This window comes from Pseudophryne corroboree, chromosome 2, assembly GCF_028390025.1.
Source record: "Pseudophryne corroboree isolate aPseCor3 chromosome 2, aPseCor3.hap2, whole genome shotgun sequence".
NCBI classification, from domain to species: Eukaryota; Metazoa; Chordata; class Amphibia; order Anura; family Myobatrachidae; genus Pseudophryne; species Pseudophryne corroboree.
In genome coordinates, this window is record NC_086445.1 from 728,937,418 (window position 1) to 728,956,348 (window position 18,931).

Here is an 18,931-nt window from a genome sequence, read left to right on the forward strand (position 1 = left end):
TGGTACTAAAGTGGACCCCAGCAACATCTAGGACGTAAAAGAAAATAGGATTTTAATTACCTACCGGTAAATCCTTTTCTCGTAGTCCATAGAGGATGCTGGGCGCCTGCCCAGCGCTTCGTTTTCCTGCAGTTGTTACTTGGTTAAGTACTGTTGTTCAGCTGTTGCTGAATTGTTTGTTTCAAGCAGGTTAGCTTGGTTTGCCTTGTATGTGTGAGCTGGTGTGACTCTCACCACTATCTGTGTATGTCCGTCTCCTCGGGCACAGTTTCCAGACTGGGTCTGGTAGGAGGGGCATAGAGGGAGGAGCCAGGCCGCACTATTAATCTCTTAAAGTGCCCATGGCTCTTAGTGGACCCGTCTATACCCCATGGTACTAATGTGGACCCCAGCATCCTCTACGGACTACGAGAAAAGGATTTACCAGTAGGTAATTAAAATCGTTTTTAATTTATTTATTAGGTGTGCATCTAAGTTTATGTATTTGGAGACTAAAGTATATTTTTAGTATTTCTTTTTGTTGCTTTCTTTATGCAACTTTTATTAGACATGACGACAACTTTGGGTTTTTTTTGTTGTTGTTGTTTTTTTTGGTCTTAAGGGTCCTACACACTGGGCGATGTTTCCGATTATCGATGGACAATTTTACCTACATGATATCGATGGTCAGTTTGGACGATATGAGAGTACATACAGTACATCTATATCGTCCAAATTGACTAGCATGTATCAATGATGATCGATCAACGGGCACGCGCATCGTTCATCGTTGATGCATCCAGACTGAAAGATATGAACGATTTATTGTTTATTTATGAACTATATTGTTCATATCTTTCAAGATCTCGCCCAGTGTGTAGGCCGCTAAAGTCATGTGCTATTTACACTATAAGGACAAAAGTATTTGGCCAAACCTGTTAGGTATTGATTTCAGGTGTTTCAATAAGAGCTGTTGCCACAGGTGTATAAAATCATGCACTTAGCCATGCAGTCTCAATTTGCAAACAGCAACTCAGCGGAAGACCATGTTAAATCAGATCGGGGTCAACAATTGATATGGTGCGTAAAAGTCACCAAGCTCTGCCGATACCATAGCTGAAGAGTTCTGAAATTCCACTGGCATTAATATAAGCATGAAAACTGTGTAGCGGGATCTTAATGGAATGGGTTTCCATGGCCGAGCAGCTGCATGCAAGCATCACATCAACAAGTACAATGTTAAGTGTTGCAAGGAGTGGTGTAAAGCACACAGACACTCGACTGTGGTGGAAACGTGTTCTGTGGAGTGATAATCACGCTTCTCAGTTTGGCTGTCAGATGGGAGAGTCTGGGTTTGGTGGATACCTGCCTATCTGCATTGTGCCAACTGTGAAGTTTGGTGGCAAAGGGATAATGGTATGGGGCTGTGTGTTGTGTGGTGTTTTTTTTATTTTTTATTAGGGTTTGGGCTAAGCCCCTTATCTCCAGTGAAGGGCAATTTTAATGCTTCAGCATACCAAGATATTTTGGACCTACCAAGACATTTTGGACAATACTATGCTTCCAACTTTGTGGCAACAGTTTGAAGAAGGCCCATTTTTATTCCAACATGACTGTGGATAAAGTACTGTAAAGTCGTGGTTTAATGAGTTTGGTGTGGAAGAACTTGACTGGCCCGAACAGAGCCCTGACCTCAACCAGATCGAGCACCTTGGGGATGAACTGGAATAGAAGATTGTGAGCCATGCCTTCTTATCAAACATCAGTGACTAAATGCTCTACAAAATGAATGGGCATAAATTCCCACAGAAGTGGAAACTGTTATAGCTGCAAAAGGGGGACCAACTCCATATTAAAGTATATGTATTCACATACAATGTCATTACAGTCCCTGTTGGTGTAATGGTCAGGCATTTTCTTCATATAGTGTATGTAATCTTTATACATACAGTGTTGAACACAACATTTCTCATTTTGGAGTGAGACAGAGCGAGTGCTCCAGGTCTCAAGCAGCGGACAGAGATTATTGGGAAAAGGATGTATTTTTTTCAGCATGTTTGACTTCAAAATTTAAAGTTGCACTAAAATGAACTACTAAACACAACTGTCTCTATACTTAAAATTAGTACAGCTCTTAATTTAATTTTTTTAGGTCAATTCTTTCGAGGACCCTAATGTAGTCTCTTGTAAGTCCCTAGCACTTCAAGCCACTCCATATGATGATGAATTTGGTACAGCTTTAACCTTCTCCAAATAAACAATAAATAAATAATACAGCTGCTACCTTTTTTAGAATAGTATGTAAATAAACCACTTTTTCTTCTGCAGGGTCCACAGGGTATCCACAGGATACATTGGGATATGGTGGAGCGACATCGGATTTGCACAAAACGAACATGGCTTTTATGGCCTCCCAGCATGCAACGGGCCTATCCATATATCCTGGCTCAGGCAAATCAGTTTTGTTTGGTGCGGCAGGAGCCGGACGATGGTCAGAGGGCTGCTGTTTTTTAGCAGCCATAAGCTTTCTTATTTTATTTTTATAGTCTTACTATTTTTTTTCCCGAGTGATCTTTCTAAAAAACGTCTTATACGTACCTTAGAGTCATTCCAACAACTCCCCACCGGGTTGCGTCAACGCTTACCCACGAGTACAGTGCTGTTCAGTAGGCGTCTGTGTCATATATACTAGCAGGTCCATCAGACGTTACCAGGCTGTGGCCAGAGCACTGGGAGAAGGTAAGGCATCGGTTCCGCTTAGAGGGCGAACGCGGACACAGCTGCACTATTTTGGGAGGATACTACCAAACAGTCGCTGATGCGGCTGCCACCGAGAGTGCACCAGCGCTAGGTCTTTGAGATCATAGGCTCCAGGGGTAGTGTGAGGTTCCGATCCCTAGAGTTAATTTCAGCAGTGGGGAGTCAGACGCTCTTTGTCGCCCCTCCCCCCGGTTCATGACCAGTTTCCTCAGAGTCTCGCGCCATGAACTGTTTTATCGCTTCAGTCTGAGACGGTGTCCTAAGGGGACCCAGTTGCAGTATAGGCAGCTGTGTGACTGGTGCGTCAGTGTTCACTTGGGAGTCTGTGTTCACTATAGGATCACGGAGCGATTGTGTAGTAGCGTTTGGATCCACTCAGCGTTTGCAAATGTATTGATCTGTCCTAGAAGCGGGGTATCCCTGTATCCCACTCTACTGAGCCGGGTATTACAGCACTAAGCCCTATCTAGCTTTGAGTATGAATAGTTAGTGCCTGATGCATACGAGTCTGATAACTCTTGCTGTGGTTTTCTTTTGCTGTGCAACGGAATACGTTTAAAACTCCTATATAAGGTAATGTAGTAATACGTTTCTCCTACATACTTGAAATGTATTTGTAGTTGATTATGTGCTCATATTGCTTATTATGCTAATGTATAACTTGACACTGACTGCTAGTGTGATTGTTGATTTTACTATAAAATTCTGTCAGTTTTTCTGTGTATTCCGATCCCCAATGCTGGTGCAAAGCAGGGTAGGGTTGGATTGTATGTCACTTTAACTAATTTTAAAGTGATTACAGTCACACATTGGCCCTCATTCCGAGTTGTTCGCTCGTTATTTTTTTTCGCAACGGAGCGATTTGTCTCAAACTGAGCATGCGCAATGTACGCAGTGCGTCTGCGCCAAGTAAATTTGCTAAAAAGTTTGGTATTTTACTCACGGCTTAACGAAGAAATCTCTTCGTTCTGGTGATCGTAGTGTGATTGACAGGAAGTGGGTGTTTCTGGGCGGAAACTGGCCGTTTTATGGGGGTGTGTGAAAAAAAACGCTGACGTTTCTGGGAAAAACGTGGGTGTGGCTGGAGTAACGGGGGAGTGTCTGGGCGAACGCTCGGTGTGTTTGTGACGTCAAACCAGGAACGAAACTGACTGAACTGATCGCAGTGGCAGAGTAAGTCTCGAGCTACTCAGAAACTGCAAAGAAATTTCTTTTCGCAATTCTGCGAATCTTTCGTTCGCAATTCTGCAAAGCTAAGATTCACTCCCAGTAGGCGGCGGCTTAGCGTGTGCAAAGCTGCTAAAAGCAGCTAGCGAGCGAACAACTCGGAATGAGGGCCATTGTGTAATAACACTGTAAAGGTGTGTGATTTTATTTATCATGTCTAAGAGTGGCAATGGTGAGGAAAATACTTTCCACAGCAGCACCAACACTCATTTCATGTTGTCTTGCAGCGCTAGGTTAACTTATCAGCACTGGTTCAATGGGATAATGTGTAAAATGGTTTAGTTGGCCAAAGCCTCTTAAGTAACCGAGGCAGGCACAGGTTCTAGTGAACCTTCATGAGCTACTTTGCACAGACATTATCCAATGTAGTTGAGCGGATAATGCCAACTCCTATACCAGCAATAGGTTATCCTATTAACCCTTACAAAGTCTATTCGCAGATCTTAGAATGGTGCGGAAATCTAAATTATTTTTGTTTTCAACATAAATTAATATCACGGATAGGAGACTCGATGGTTTTCTAAAGACCGTTTTTTCTTTTTGTCTGGGACCATCATTAGACCAGCCTTCGCTTTAGCTCAGATAGCGATAAACAATTGCAGCCTGGGCTGATGCATTGAAAGGGGATTTTTCAATGGCTTCTAGAAATCAAAAATTCCATAATGCATATCAAACAGGCATCAATAAGCGGACCTGGATATGGGTACTATTGACTCTCAGGCAACAGCAGCAGCTCGCAGAGCGGATTGGTTATGTACATGGTAAGCTGACTCAGAATCCAGGAAGGCTCTGGAGTTCTATCTTGTTACTGGAAATATTCTTTTGGTAAAGAATCAACAGTATTAAAATCAGATCAAGCCTAGTTTCCAGCTTTCCTGTCCTTTCGGAATCAAGTAAAAGCAAAAGGAAAGGGTAAAAGGCAAACCGTCCCAATCCAACAAGTCTGCTAGGACTAAAAGGTATTGGGCTACCAGAGGACTAGTTTATGAATCTGAAGATAAGCCATCAGCCTGATGGTGAGGGCTTCCACCTGGGGCGGCCCAGTGTGGGAGGCTGATTTCTTCAGTTTTCACAGAGCTGGCAGCAGTCTACTACAGATGTCTGGGCGCAAAAAACGGTATCTCACGGTATGATCTACAGCCACACCATACTGGACATGCCCAATCTTATCTGATCTTGGAAGCTAAGCAGTGTTGGTCCTGGTTAGCACTTGGTTGGTAATACCAAGTGCTGTAGGTGTTTTCAGAAACACTCTCATTAAAATTGTACCAGCCCGTCTTCAGTGGAAACGAAGATGGCAGCTTTGCAAGAGGCAGTTCAGGGTCTTCAGTCAGGAGTGATAATCATTCCTCCTGCACGAGGAGGACAAGGTTTGATTCCAACCTGCTTCTAGTCCAGAAGCCAAATGGGTCATTCTGGCCCATACTCATTATCATTACTGGCCCATACTCATTATCATTACTCATTATCAAAGCACTGAACAAGTACTTTTGGGTGCCTCAGGTTTCATATGGAAAAGTTTCTTCACTCCCCCCGTCACCCGGCTGCATTGAAGTGCAGGCAAATATGGACGAGATCGTCCATATTGGCCTGCATGTACAGCCGACGGGGGACCAGCGATGAACGAGTGCGGGGCCGTGCATCGTATCGCTGGAGCCTCCACACTGCACGATATGAACTCTCGTTCATTAATGAACGAGATCGTTCATATCGTGCAGTCATGTTGGCCAGTGTGTAGGGCCCATAATTCTTAAAGGCCCTTTAGGTTGTCCCATTTGAACCACTTGAAAGATTAGCTCTTAAATGGTTGACAGCTAAAGTTATTTTTCTGATGACTTTTTGCTTCAGATTTAGGGGCATTGTTATGCCATCCTTAATTTCTGATTTATTATTTTTTTTTTTTTTTTTTTTTAATCCAGATAGAGCAGTTCTTAGAACCAAATCTGGGTATCTTCATAAGGTGGTTTTTAAATTCCAACTTAATGAAGAAAATGAAGTCTCGGTCTTCTAGGGGCCGGACTTTGTTGCGGGAGATGCAGCGTTGGACGTAGTCCGTGCCTTAAGGATTTATGTGACTCATACCAGTGCTATCAGAAAGACAGATATTCTCTTCATTCTCTGTGAATTTCACAAGAGGGGATGTCCTGTGTCCTGTGGATAAGCAGACACTGGTGAAGTGGCTTCAGATGAAAATTTCAGAACCATATTCTGAAACTGATCTCCCGGTTTCCAGCTAATGTCTCTGCTCATTCTACTTGTAAGGTAGGTCATTATGGACCGAACAGTGTGTGGTTTCAGCAGAAAATAGATATGTTAGGTAGACACATGTACTCCATTTACACATTCATTAGACATTATGCCTTGATACCTTTGGCCTCTCTGGATGCTGAATTCGGGTGAAGGATTCTCCTGTCTAACCAGGAGCGTCCCCACCACTAAATTGCTTTGGGACATCCCAATGTATCCTGTGTATACCCTGTGCACCATGCAGGAGAAATATACGTTATGGTATGAACTTGCCGTTGATAACCGTAGTCCACAAGGATCCCACCTTGACGCAGCTGATTTGAGGATCCTTTTACTCACTAACCTCTTCCATCTTGTACGGAAGGGTGTGCATGTGGGCTCTACATGATGCTCCTGCCTTGAGCTTTGGAAAACAACTGATTTGCCTGAGCCAGGAGGCGGGATATACGGACGGGCCCTTTGCATGCTGGGAGGCCGAAAAACTTTGACCGTTTGGTGCAAATCCGCTGTCGCGCCACCATATCCCAATGTATCCTGTGGACTTAGGAGAAATACTGTTATCAACGGTAAGTTCTTACCGTAACGTATATTTCTGTAGAAGACTAACCTTCTGGGTAATAACAGAAATAGATATCCAGTTCTCCCCAATCCTAACAAAGCACTGGGAAGTGCAGCTTTTGTTTAAACATAATTATTATTACTACTCTAGAATGTACAATAGTGCGTTAATCCTTGTTCACATCTATTGGCCACTGTAACACGTATACAGAATAACATATACTTTTGTGATCCATGGCGCCTTGAACCACATTTATGCTGTATATGCGTTGACCCGCTTTTGCCACATCTCCTGTCGTCAGTTGACCCCTGTCTGTTGTCAGTTGACCCCCACTGGTCGTCGACCTAGACCAGATCCTGCGCTGTAGCTCGGCAGAGGGCAGGACTCAGATGCTGGGCTTATCCTGGGCAGGCGGAGAATGGGACTGCTTTAGTGCATTCCTGTTTGTCGCAAGATGAAGGCAAATCGTCTTCAAGGTAAAGATGTTTATTTGCTCAGAGTTCGAAAAAGAACTCTTCGCTGTTGCTAGGGGAAACTGCATACAAAAGAGAGAGAAAAGGTGGGTGGTGTGGAAGATGTCTCTAGTGTGGTGGTGTGTGATCATAAGTACACTATACTTATCCTGAGTTATTGATGGGTGGCAAAACGAATGGAGGATCAGATCTCGGACATAACTCCGGAGGTCAGAATTTTCATCATGGTGTCAACGGTTCCGTTGAAACATGAAGAAAATAAAGGTGACAACACCAATGTGATGTATGTTCAACACACGCCAATAACAAATGAATGGGACTAGGCTATCGTACTGTACTCGCATAGCTGAGACTGGAATGATATAGATATATTTATATATTATGAATCCAAACAAGAACGGCACTGGAGACAACAATGTACAACAGGCTTGTATTCACAGGAAACAGCCGTTTCAGGGCATCAGCCCCTTCCTCATGCCAAATACAAAGTAATGCAGAACCACTTGGCCCACTTTGTGTGTGTTTGTCTGCATTACTGTTGTACAATGCTGTCTCCAGTGCCGTTCTTGTTTGGATGTGTGTGCTTAAATTGTGATCTGGCACGGAGCAAGCTGCAGAAAGAGCTGAAGAGTGCCGACTGCTGTGCAAGGAAATATATATATATATATATATATATATATATATATATATATATATATATATATATATATAATAAAGTTATTAGGCATATTTCAATGGAACATTTGGCACCCATGCAGACACATACACGCACGCACCATCTTCCACACCACACACCTTTTCTCTCCCTAAGTTTCTGGATCTAGGGATAGATTCTAGGTAGGGGCTGCTTTTTACATTCGAATCGCCATGGTAGCTCCTAAAAAGATGTTACAGCAGTTCAATCTCTCTTGATGTAACAGGAGAATAATTAATTGTAGGCTCTCTGGCACTTTTTTATTTTTTTTATTTTAGCTCAATTCTACACACCATACCTCAGGGGGTAAATCCGCCCTGTTCTCTCTAACCAATCACTGTACGTGCATGTGCCTTGCATGCCCAAGGCATGCTCACCTTTTAACATTGTCCTCTATGGGCAGTGGGGAGTGTCTACTCTTCTTGGGACTCATCCCTTCTGCCAAGTTAGACACTCCCTGGTGCCATCCAGTCTGGGAGGGAAAAAAAGTTCCTTCCAAAAACTTTCTTCAGGTACAGTATCTGCCAAGGGTCTCTGCTCATCATCCCTACCTGAAACCGAGCTCCAGAGATGAGCCGCCCAGGGCCCCCAGCAGGGTTTCTTGCCCACAGAGTGGGAGCTCTATGGAGCTCCAGGAAAACTCTTAGCTAGCTGGGATGCTGGCTCTTTTCTCAGCCTCCAAGCTGGGAGTTGCATGGGAAGGCAATCTGGAAAAGCATTCCATTTTTGTTAGTGAGGGCTGGAGGAATCCCAAGGGACACTAGGAACAAAGTAAGTGCACCTTTGTGATCCGGGGCTACAGCACACCACATAGCCCTGCTGCCTCCCCTGATCACCAGTGCAGCACAACAACAACCCCCTCTGTTAGGGCTGGGGTGCCGGGAGCTGAGCTGAGCTCCCGGTCCCCAGCTTGGATCACAAAGCTCCTGGACCTTAGCAATCGACACACAGCGCATCCCTTTACCTGCCACACAGGGAGCCAGCTAGTACTGTCTGGGCGGCAGTGGCTCCAACAGCCCCCTCTCTGTAGTGCTGTGGTGCTGTTAGCTGAGCTCCCAGCATAGAGCGTTCATTTGTAAGGCTGAGCACCGGGGGCAGAGCTCCTAGATGCCAGCGATGAGCACTGTAGCCTGGGACTGTTCTCCCGGCTGCAGCGGCCCACTTTCTCTCCCTTCTCCAGTTCAGCGCACAGGGGGTTGACGCACCTTACTGCCACGGACCGGACCCTCTCAGCAACCAACATTTTAAAATATATTTGAAAACGTATTTTACGCTCTCTGCGCCATTAATGCAGATCAAAATTGTCGCCAAGCACCCATTGTTCTTTGAAGCGTGGCACCGCAGCACGGGGTTAGCCTCTTCAGTGCCGCAACCACCATTAAACACGTGGAGGGAGCAGGGGAAGCTGGTTTGGGACTGGGACCCTGCCACAACTTCCATTGACCAGTTTTTTTTTGTTTTATTTAGAACTGTATGCTCGGCAGCTATACGCATTTTAGCCTAATTTTCACTTGCAAATCAGCGGGTGTAACGACATACCTACATAGGAGGGCGTGTCATGGACATTTGTGGGCTATTCAGAGGTGAGTGTATGCAGAGATTGGTCTGGTTTCAGCCTTTCTGTGCACCAAGAATAAGGTTGATGTGCTATTACTGATTGGTGCTACTGTCACAGGTGGATAGACTGGTTCGGTGCGGTCGCATAGATGTGGCCAGCTCTGAAAATAGATGAAACTCTGCAGTTTTTTTTCTTTTTTTTTTTCTTTCTGCGCATGTAGTAAGGCCACATCTGCAGTTAATTTGCATGCAGCTCTGAATCCGGTAAAATGTAGATTCAGTGGTCACTTGTTTGCTGTTTTGTTGTTTTTCTCTTTGTTTTTACCACCTGTGTTTTTCCCTTTTTTTCCACTCTAGGAGCAGTGTATGATATTGTTCTTCAAGCAAAAACATTTTATTATGGGTATTTTCCTGTTACACTTGTTTTTGAATTCATGGAAAAAAGAGGGGGATCTGAAAAGAATTTTGTTATTGGAAGGTTTATCTCTGCAGTTTCCAGCAGTAAATTAGCTGATGACCTGGCACCAACTTCCAAATACATTCCATTTCAAAGAAACCTTTTGAAAACAGTTGAAAGGATTGAAGAAGATGGAATTCCACCAGACGGGTAGGTTTCCGTTTTTCCATACTTTAATAATAAACCAATTTAATCCTCTGCCCCTTTGTCCATACTCCATGGTAATCCTTGCAACTCCTTTTACATTGCAATGCCGGGTCTCACCCGGGAATTGGAAACGGGTACTTCCCGGTTGGGACCCGGCATTGGACTCTTTCACACTGCCCTCCCGAAGCAGTCATCGGGGGCGGAAGGTGGCGCTGGGAGATGACATAATTTTCTCTGCGCCGCCTCGCCTTATGCAGTGAGCGGGTCCTGGGTCGCATCGACCTGGCAACCCGTTCACACTGCACCTGACCCAGTATTTAACCCAGGAATAACACTGCTTTATTCACGGGCTGAATTACCTGGTCAAGCGACCAGGCAATCTGACCATGGCCCCTTTCACACCGCACACCAACCCGTGTTGACCTGGCAATATACCAGGTCGATGCCGGGTTATTTTTGCGGTGTAAAAGGGGTATTTGTTACATAGAGACAAGTGGCTATAAAACATGCTGGCATGTGATGTGACTTATCTCCCCAGTTTTCTGGCCTAAGTATAGGCTGGGCAAGTAGTATGGTGTCTTTTTTATATATTACTTTTTAATTTTTTTTTACTGTAGCTCAAGACACCTCTTCCCAGCAGTGACAGAAGAGTTACCTGGGTATACCAGTCTGGTTCTTCCAGAAGCCATCCTGGTTGTAAAACTCTTGGCTACACCTAGTCACACCCGCGACCTGTCCATGCAATGCGTATCGGTCACGGGTGTGAATATACATACAGTGTTAGGAAACGAGTAACTGGAACATTGGAGACTGGATGGGCAACTGGGGAGTTCCAGAACTCGCGTGTGGAGCTGCGGCTGGGAATGAGGAGCCGAAGGTACACCTACTCTACCCCTGACTCCGTTACTCCTCTAAGTGGTTGGTCAGATGGTGCCTGCAGATCTAGTCTTCTGCCTTTAGCATCCGTGTTTGAATGGGTGAATTAGGTCAACCCAGACTCCGATGCCCCCAGGTCTTATTAGGTAACAAGGCACTGACTGCGAGTGAGTAAGGGGAAATCTAACTAAAACCTGCAAGACTACCAACGGAAAAGAATACAAACTGTGGAGGCAACAATGCCCTAAGATGTTTTAAGCAACCAAACAGTATATTTGTATACAACTAAGTATAGGATGTAATAATAAAGCAATGAGTTACTAAGTGCGGAAGCCTCCACAGAACAACACAACTGCAAGAGGGCTAGAAGATGAGACTTTCTGTCACCACGTGGCAGAGCAGCTAACTCACAATACCACGAGCAGGATATGTAAGGACTGCTGGGATTTTGAGGTGTTCTGGAAACAGGCGAGTCCCACTGGAACCAGATCTGAAGACTAGCTGGACACGAACCTCCTGACTGGAAGCGGAGAACAAGAACACCAGGAATCTCTACTGGAGCAAGAGACTAACCAGAAGCTGGCAGACAGGATCACAGGAGGCTGACAGGTTCTCACTGAACGCAGGACCTCAGGTGATGTGTAATGAACGCCGGATTCTATCAGGAATGGGTACACAGGATTCCAACTGGACACCACAAGGAATACAATTGCACCAATAGCACAAATACAATATTCCACTATCCGACAGAGCCTGGACACAGATACAAACTGGACATGAAGCTATCACCGACTCCAGGTGAAAGGCAAACTGGGTAATAAAGGAAGCATGCCCCAATCAGGATGTCTGGAAGCCAGGCACAAGGTAGTGGCCTAATTAACTGACAGATGAGACAGCACAGGCAACCTATACAAGAAACAGACTGCAGTTACACAGGCTCACCACATAATGACCTAATTATCTGACAGGGGAGGCTGCACAGGAAACAGGCTGCAGTTACACAGACCCACCAAGGGCGGTCTGCAACAGTACTCTAAACAAGTACATGAGAAACCCTGGCATGCAAACTGAAATCTAACTTAAAATACATAAACGGAATGCAAACAGGAATGAGCCACTGCAGCGGCTCATAACATACAGTATGTGCATTCATCGAGGCAACTAGTTGCGGGGGCCACTAGGCGCAGCCACTTCTGTATATACATGTGTGTAAAATATATATACTCCAGAACTATTCATTTAAGAACAAGATCTCTTACAAGTATGGATGTAGATAATTTTCATTCAGAAAGGTATTCCTCTAGGATTAAATTAATCTAGTGTAATCTGATTAAATTGAAAAAAACACTTAGAATATTTAGTCTGGATAATTGTTATTTATTACCAGCTATTTATATAGTGCACATATATTCCGTAGTGCTTTACAGAGACTATCTGTCCCTGCCCCGGTGGTGCTTACATTCTATATTCCCTACTACATGTACACGCTAGGTTAATTTTGTGGGGAGCCAATTAACCTACCAGTGTATTTTTGGATTGTGGGCGGAAATCCACTCAAGTACAGGGAGAATATACAAACTCCACACAGTTAGGGCCATGGTGGGAATTGAACCCATGATCTCAGTGCTGTGAGGGAGTAATGCTAATCATTACACCATCTGTACTGGATAATGTGTTTTGCTTAAAAACATATTAAAATGTTTAGGAATGGCTGAAACATCAACATTATTTACATATATCTCTTTTTGTGGAACACTGATGCAAGAACAGTGTCTTCCTGTCACCTCAGAGGGTAAAGGATTTATTCCACAAGGAATGCTAACAGACAAAAAATGAATTTTGAGTAGCACTACAATTCCTTTTGAAGATAGTGGACCACTTAGAGACACTGTGGATAATAAAATGGAAATTGCTTTGAAAAACCCCCAAACCGATTTATGTACTGACATTATGGGGAGACGCATTCCATGTGGATATTGAGGAGAAGATAAGCAGGCAATAAACTGAAGTATGGAAAGTTATCAAAAAAATTAATTTGTGTTAAACTTCATTAGACATAATTTCTTAACAGTAGCGGCTGGAAGAGTCCTGCTGGTTATGCTCATGGTCAGCCAATGTGGTATATATAAAAGTAGCTTGGCTGTCATCCTTTTTAAGGGGACCTTTTTTACTTGAAAAGAAACTTGGTCTTTTGCCACTACGACATCCAGGATCCCCCACAGCCGCCGCTGAGCTGCCACGGCAGGGTAAGTGTTTTGCCCAGAGTCCTCCTCTGCGCCCTCGTAACCTTGGCCAGGAGTCGGGCCGCGGCCTGGATTTTGGAGAGTGCACGCCCCGCCGCCCGGGCCGTTTCGGAGCGCCGTAGCTGGCCTCTCCTTGCAGGGGTGCAGACGAAGGGAACACAAAGCCTTCCCTGCTGGGGAGATATATGACGAGGTGGATAATTACTTGCTGTTTGCTATTACAGCTTACAAGGTCTGCAGGGGAAGCTGCGCAGCATGCCTGGGAGCCTTTTTCTTCCTCCCCACCACCACACTATATGCAGCTCTGAAAGAAAGCCACTGTGGGATCCACAACATTCTATGCTGCTCGCATATAAATCTCTATACCCCACCCTCCTGGATGTAATCTCCTGGTAGACTGTGAATGTTATATTTAGGGGGTCTCAGCCAGAAATCCATGCCTCCTATTACAGAATGTGAATATGGATGCTGTCTGACAAGCTGTCTTATGCTCGTGCTCTAAAGCAGATATAACATTTTACACCTTTCCACGTAAAATCCTGATTTACCCTCTGTGTCACTGGGGCGCTCAAGTTGCTTATACTACCTTTCTTTTTTTTTCTACCATACCGACTGGCCACACTGAGCTGGACAGATATGGATAAATTTATTACGCCCGCCACTCCAGTGCGGCCCGTACGGAGCAAGGCAGGGAAAAAGGGGGACTCTGTTACACCTGATGTATCTGATTCGGAACAAGGCAGTTATGTCTCCTCCAACCCCCCTCATGGCTGCATTTCTTTGAGTTATGATGACGTGGTCAGGGCGATTACTGCTACTGTAACGCCCCTGCTGGATAAACAAGCTGCAAAATTTGCAGAAGCTATTAGAGATATAGTCACAACTTGCCTCAACGGATATACAAGTGGTGGAAAACCAAACCAAGATCGAAGAGCACGATCAGATGATAATTGATCTAAAACAACAATTTGAAGAAAAGCGGAAGCACAATCTCCGCCTTATGAGCAAGGTGGATGATTTGGAAAATCGTTTGAGATGGAACAATCTGCGTATTGTGGGCCTCCCCAAATCTGTCAAAGTCCCAGATCTTTATGACTTCCTAACTACAGACTTTCTCCAAATATTGGATCTTCACGAGACTCTGCAATATTTTACAGTGGAAAGGGCACACCGTTTGGGTCCCATCAGGGATGCGGGACACCCGAGAGTAGTCATATTCAGATGCTTGAACTTCGCACACAAATCGCTAATTTGGTTAGCGGCCCGCAAATTGAAATCGCTGGATTGGCAGGGTACTCGTCTACTTATCTTTCAGGACTTTTCGGCAGAGGTGTCTAGGGCTCGTAAGGATATGTCCCCTGTCTGCTCCCGTTTGGTCCAGTCGAAATGCAAGTTTGCCCTTATATTCCCAGCCAGGCTCCGCATATTTAAAGATACAGACTTCAAGATCTTTAAGGACTTCCTGGTTCCAGCGGACGCCCTGGCTTATCTAGATGGTGAAGATTCGGAAGGGGCCGCTATGTCTATTTAGAGGGGTTGATATTATACATGTTATTTATGTTATTGCATGTTATGCTCTACATGATATACTGAAGTGCATGGTAACGTGTTATCAAACCCTGCGAGATCTTAGAGTTCTAGTGATACTTATTACATGAGTCGCTAAACATTGAGTTTTGTATTTTCTTTGTCTCTCTGTTTCCGTTTTTAAATCGGATATTCTCATTCAGCATTTTGATTTTTATAATGTTATGAGTATATTTTCTTTACTTGCTCACGTTCTGACAGTCTTATTTCTGTGACCTTGGAGTGTTTTGGATAACGAATTGATATTTACGTTGATTTATGATCGGTTGGGATGTCCTGGCATGTCATATGTGACATTTTTGTGAAATTTTAGCAATTTTGTATATGTTGTGGTTATTGCCGACATGATGGTTTTGCTTAGTGTTTGGGTTCTTGGGCGGACTTCTGTTCCTCCGCCTTTTTTCATATCTTTTTCTTTTCATGTCCCTCTATTTCTTTCTCTGCTTTTTGTTTTTTCTGTCTCTCTTCTGCTGCTCTAATAGATGGTTTATGAGAAAGTATCGACAGTGGTTTGATTCTCGTCTTACACTTGCGAGCGAGATGGGTCTTGAACGTCCTGATGTATTAACGTGGTCACCGATCTCTGCGTGTGTAACCCAAACCCTGATTAACTTATGACAGCGCTTAAAGTTGGCTCCTGGAATGTCCAGGGTGTTCACTCCCCAGCCAAGAGACTCAAACTTATTTCTTATCTAAACCTCCACAAGGTTGATATCGCCCTCTTGCAGGAGACCCATCTGACCGATATTGAGCACCCCAAACTTTCGATGTTAGGATATAACTCTTTCCCCTTTGGCTCCCTCGGGCAATTGCAAAATTTGGCGCTTCCCCTCTTCCATGGCAGCCTCTACTACTTTTAAAAATATGCTTCAAGTAGCATGAAATGAGTTTGTGTCCACAAACGCAGAACATGAGTTAGAACCTGCATTATTTTGGCAATCAGCGAAGGCAGTTGTCCATGGACAAATTATTTAATTTGCCTCACACCATAGCAAACATGGGCAAGCAGCTCTCTTAGAATCTCAAACTGCTCTCACACAAGCATATTGCACTTTTAAACGTGATCCCTCACAAGCTATAAATTACGGTTTGAACAATCTAAAATAGCTTTTGACTCTTTAATGCAACAAAAAAGGGATTGCAAAATCAGATCTAATAAATTTCTGTTCCACAAATACGGAAACAAAAACAGTAAGTTGCTCTCTAATCTTTAAAGAAGCGAGAAATCCAACTCGATTATTCTCTCTATGACGGATCATGACGGGACGTCTCATACGACGGGCCCGGGCATTCTTGAGGTATTACATTCTTTCTATAAGGATCTATACTCTCAGGAACCAATTGATACTGATAATAAAGCCAAGTTTTGGGACAAAATTTCTCTCCCCCACCTTACAGATGATCAAATAGACTCTATGACGAAACCTATATCGGAAGGGGAAGTTCTCGCGGTAATTAAGAACCTTAAATTAAGGTTCCCTGGCCCGGATGGGTACACCGGGGAGTTCTATGAACTTCTCCAAAATTCTGTGACTCAACCTTTAACAAGATTATTTAATTTCTTCCTTGCTGGCAATTCACTTCCTCCATATTTTAACTAGTGATGTGCACCGGAAATTTTTCGGGGGTTGGATTCGGTTCCGCGGCCGTGTTTTTGGATTCGGACGCGTTTTGGCAAAACCTCCCGGAAATTTTTTTGTCGGATTCGGGTGTGTTTTGGATTCGGGTGTTTTTTTACAAAAAACCTTCAAAAACAGCTTAAATCATAGAATTTGGGGGTCATTTTGATCCCATAGTATTATTAACCTCAATAACCATAATTTCCACTCATTTTCATTCTATTCTGAACACCTCACACCTCACAATATTATTTTTAGTCCTAAACTTTGCACCGAGGTCGCTGGATGACTAAGCTAAGCGACCCAAGTGGCCGACACAAACACCTGGCCCATCTAGGAGTGGCACTGCAGTGTCAGGCAGGATGGCACTTCAAAAAAAAATAGTCCCCAAACAGCACATGATGCAAAGAAAAATGAAAGAAAAAAAGAGGTGCAAGATGGAATTGTCCTTGGGCCCTCCCACCCACCCTTATGTTGTATAAACAGGACATGCACACTTTAACAAACCCATAATTTCAGCGACGGGGTCTGCCACACGACTGTGACTGAAATGACTGGTTGGTTTGGGCCCCCACCAAAAAAGAAGCAATCAATCTCTCCTTGCACAAACTGGCTCTACAGAGGCAAGATGTTCACCTCCTTCTCATCCTCCAATTCCTCACCCCTTTCACTGTGTACATCCCCCTCCTCACAGATTATTAATTCGTCCCCACTGTAATCCACCATCTCAGGTCCCTGTGTACTTTCTGGAGGCAATTGCTGGTGAATGTCTCCACGGAGGAATTGATTATAATTCGTTTTGATGAACATCATCTTCTCCACATTTTCTGGAAGTAACCTCGTACGCCGATTGCTGACAAGGTGAGCGGCTGCACTAAACACTTTCTCTAATGTCCTAGTGGATGCTGGGTACTCCGTAAGGACCATGGGGGATAGACGGGCTCCGCAGGAGACATGGGCACTTTAAGAAAGAATTTAGGTTCTGGTGTGCACTGGCTCCTCCCTCTATGCCCCTCCTCCAGACCTCAGTTTGATACTGTGCCCAGACGAGCTGGGTGCTTTTCAGTGAGCTCTCCTGAGTACGCTGAGAGAAAGTATTTTGTTAGGTTTTTTATTTTCAGGGAGCTCTGCTGGCAACAGACTCCCTGCATCGTGGGACAGAGGGGAGAGAAGCAGCCCTACTCTCTGAAGATAGGTCCTGCTTCTTAGGCTACTGGACACCATTAGCTACAGAGGGATCGTATGCAGGATCTCACCCTCTCCGTCCGATCCCAGAGCCGCGCCGCCGTCCCCCTTGCAGAGCCGGAAGACAGAAGCCGGGTGAGTATGAGAAGCAAGAAGACTTCAAAATCGGCGGCAGAAGACTCCGTTCTTCACTGAGGTAACGCACAGCACTGCAGCTGTGCGCCATTGCTCCCACACACCTCACATACTCTGGTCACTGTAAGGGCGCAGGGGGGGGCGCCCTGGGCATCATTTGGATCCTCTTTTTGGCAAAAGTAGACATATATACAGTTGGGCACTGTATATATGTATGAGGCCCCCCCCCAAGAAAATGCATATTTAAGCGGGACAGAAGCCCGCCGTTGAGGGGGCGGGGCTTCTTCCTCAGCACTCGCCAGCGCCATTTTTTCTCCACAGCTCCACTGAGAGGAAGCTCCCCAGGCTCTCCCCTGCAGATTCACGGTAGAAGAGGGTAAAAAGAGAGGGGGGGGGGGGGGGGGGCACATAAATTGGGCGCAAAAACATATTATAAACAGCAGCTACTGGGTTAACATTAAGTTACTGTGTTATTCCTGGGTCATATAGCGCTGGGGTGTGTGCTGGCATACTCTCTCTTTGTCTCTCCAAAGGGCCTTGTGGGGGAACGGTCTTCAAAGAGAGCATTCCCTGTGTGTGTGGTGTGTCGGTACGCTTGTGTCGACATGTCTTATGAGAAGGCTATTTGGAAGCAGAGCGGGAGCAAGTGAATGTGGTGTCTCCACCGACGGCGCCGACACCTGATTAGATGGATATGTGGAAGGTTTTAAATGATAATGTTAATTCCTTGCATAAAAGGTTAGATAAAGCTGAAGCCTCAGTACTGTCAGGGTCCCAACCCGTGCCTGATCCTATGTCGCAGAGGCCGTCAGGGTCTCAGAAGCGCCCACTATCCCAAATTGTTGACACAGATACCGACATGGATTCTGACTCCAGTGTCGATGAAGATGATGCAAAGTTACAGCCAAAGTTGGCTAAATCACTCCAATATATGATTATAGCAATTAAGGATATTTTGCACATCACAGAGGAAACCTCTGTCCCTGACACAAGGGTTTATATGTATAAGGGAAAGAAACCTGAGGTAACTTTTCCCCCCTCACATGAACTGAATGAGTTGTGTGAAAAAGCTTGGGAATCTCCAGATAAAAATATGCAGATTTCCAGACTGATTCTTATGGCGTATCCTTTCCCGCCAACGGACAGGTTACGATGGGAATCCTCCCCTAGGGTGGACAAAGCTTTA

General features: G+C 44.7%; 1 protein-coding gene across 3 annotated transcripts in view; it reads left to right on the top strand.

The window, feature by feature from the left end:
- MOV10 (Mov10 RNA helicase) overlaps nucleotides 1–18,931 on the top strand; it is a 439,448-nt gene that overhangs the window by 196,025 nt on the left and 224,492 nt on the right. For all 3 annotated transcript variants that reach the window (XM_063955381.1, XM_063955382.1, XM_063955383.1), the window contains one exon: nucleotides 9,854–10,103. In XM_063955381.1, the coding sequence (XP_063811451.1) occupies nucleotides 9,854–10,103 (250 nt within the window). The remainder of the gene's footprint in view (nucleotides 1–9,853; nucleotides 10,104–18,931) is intronic.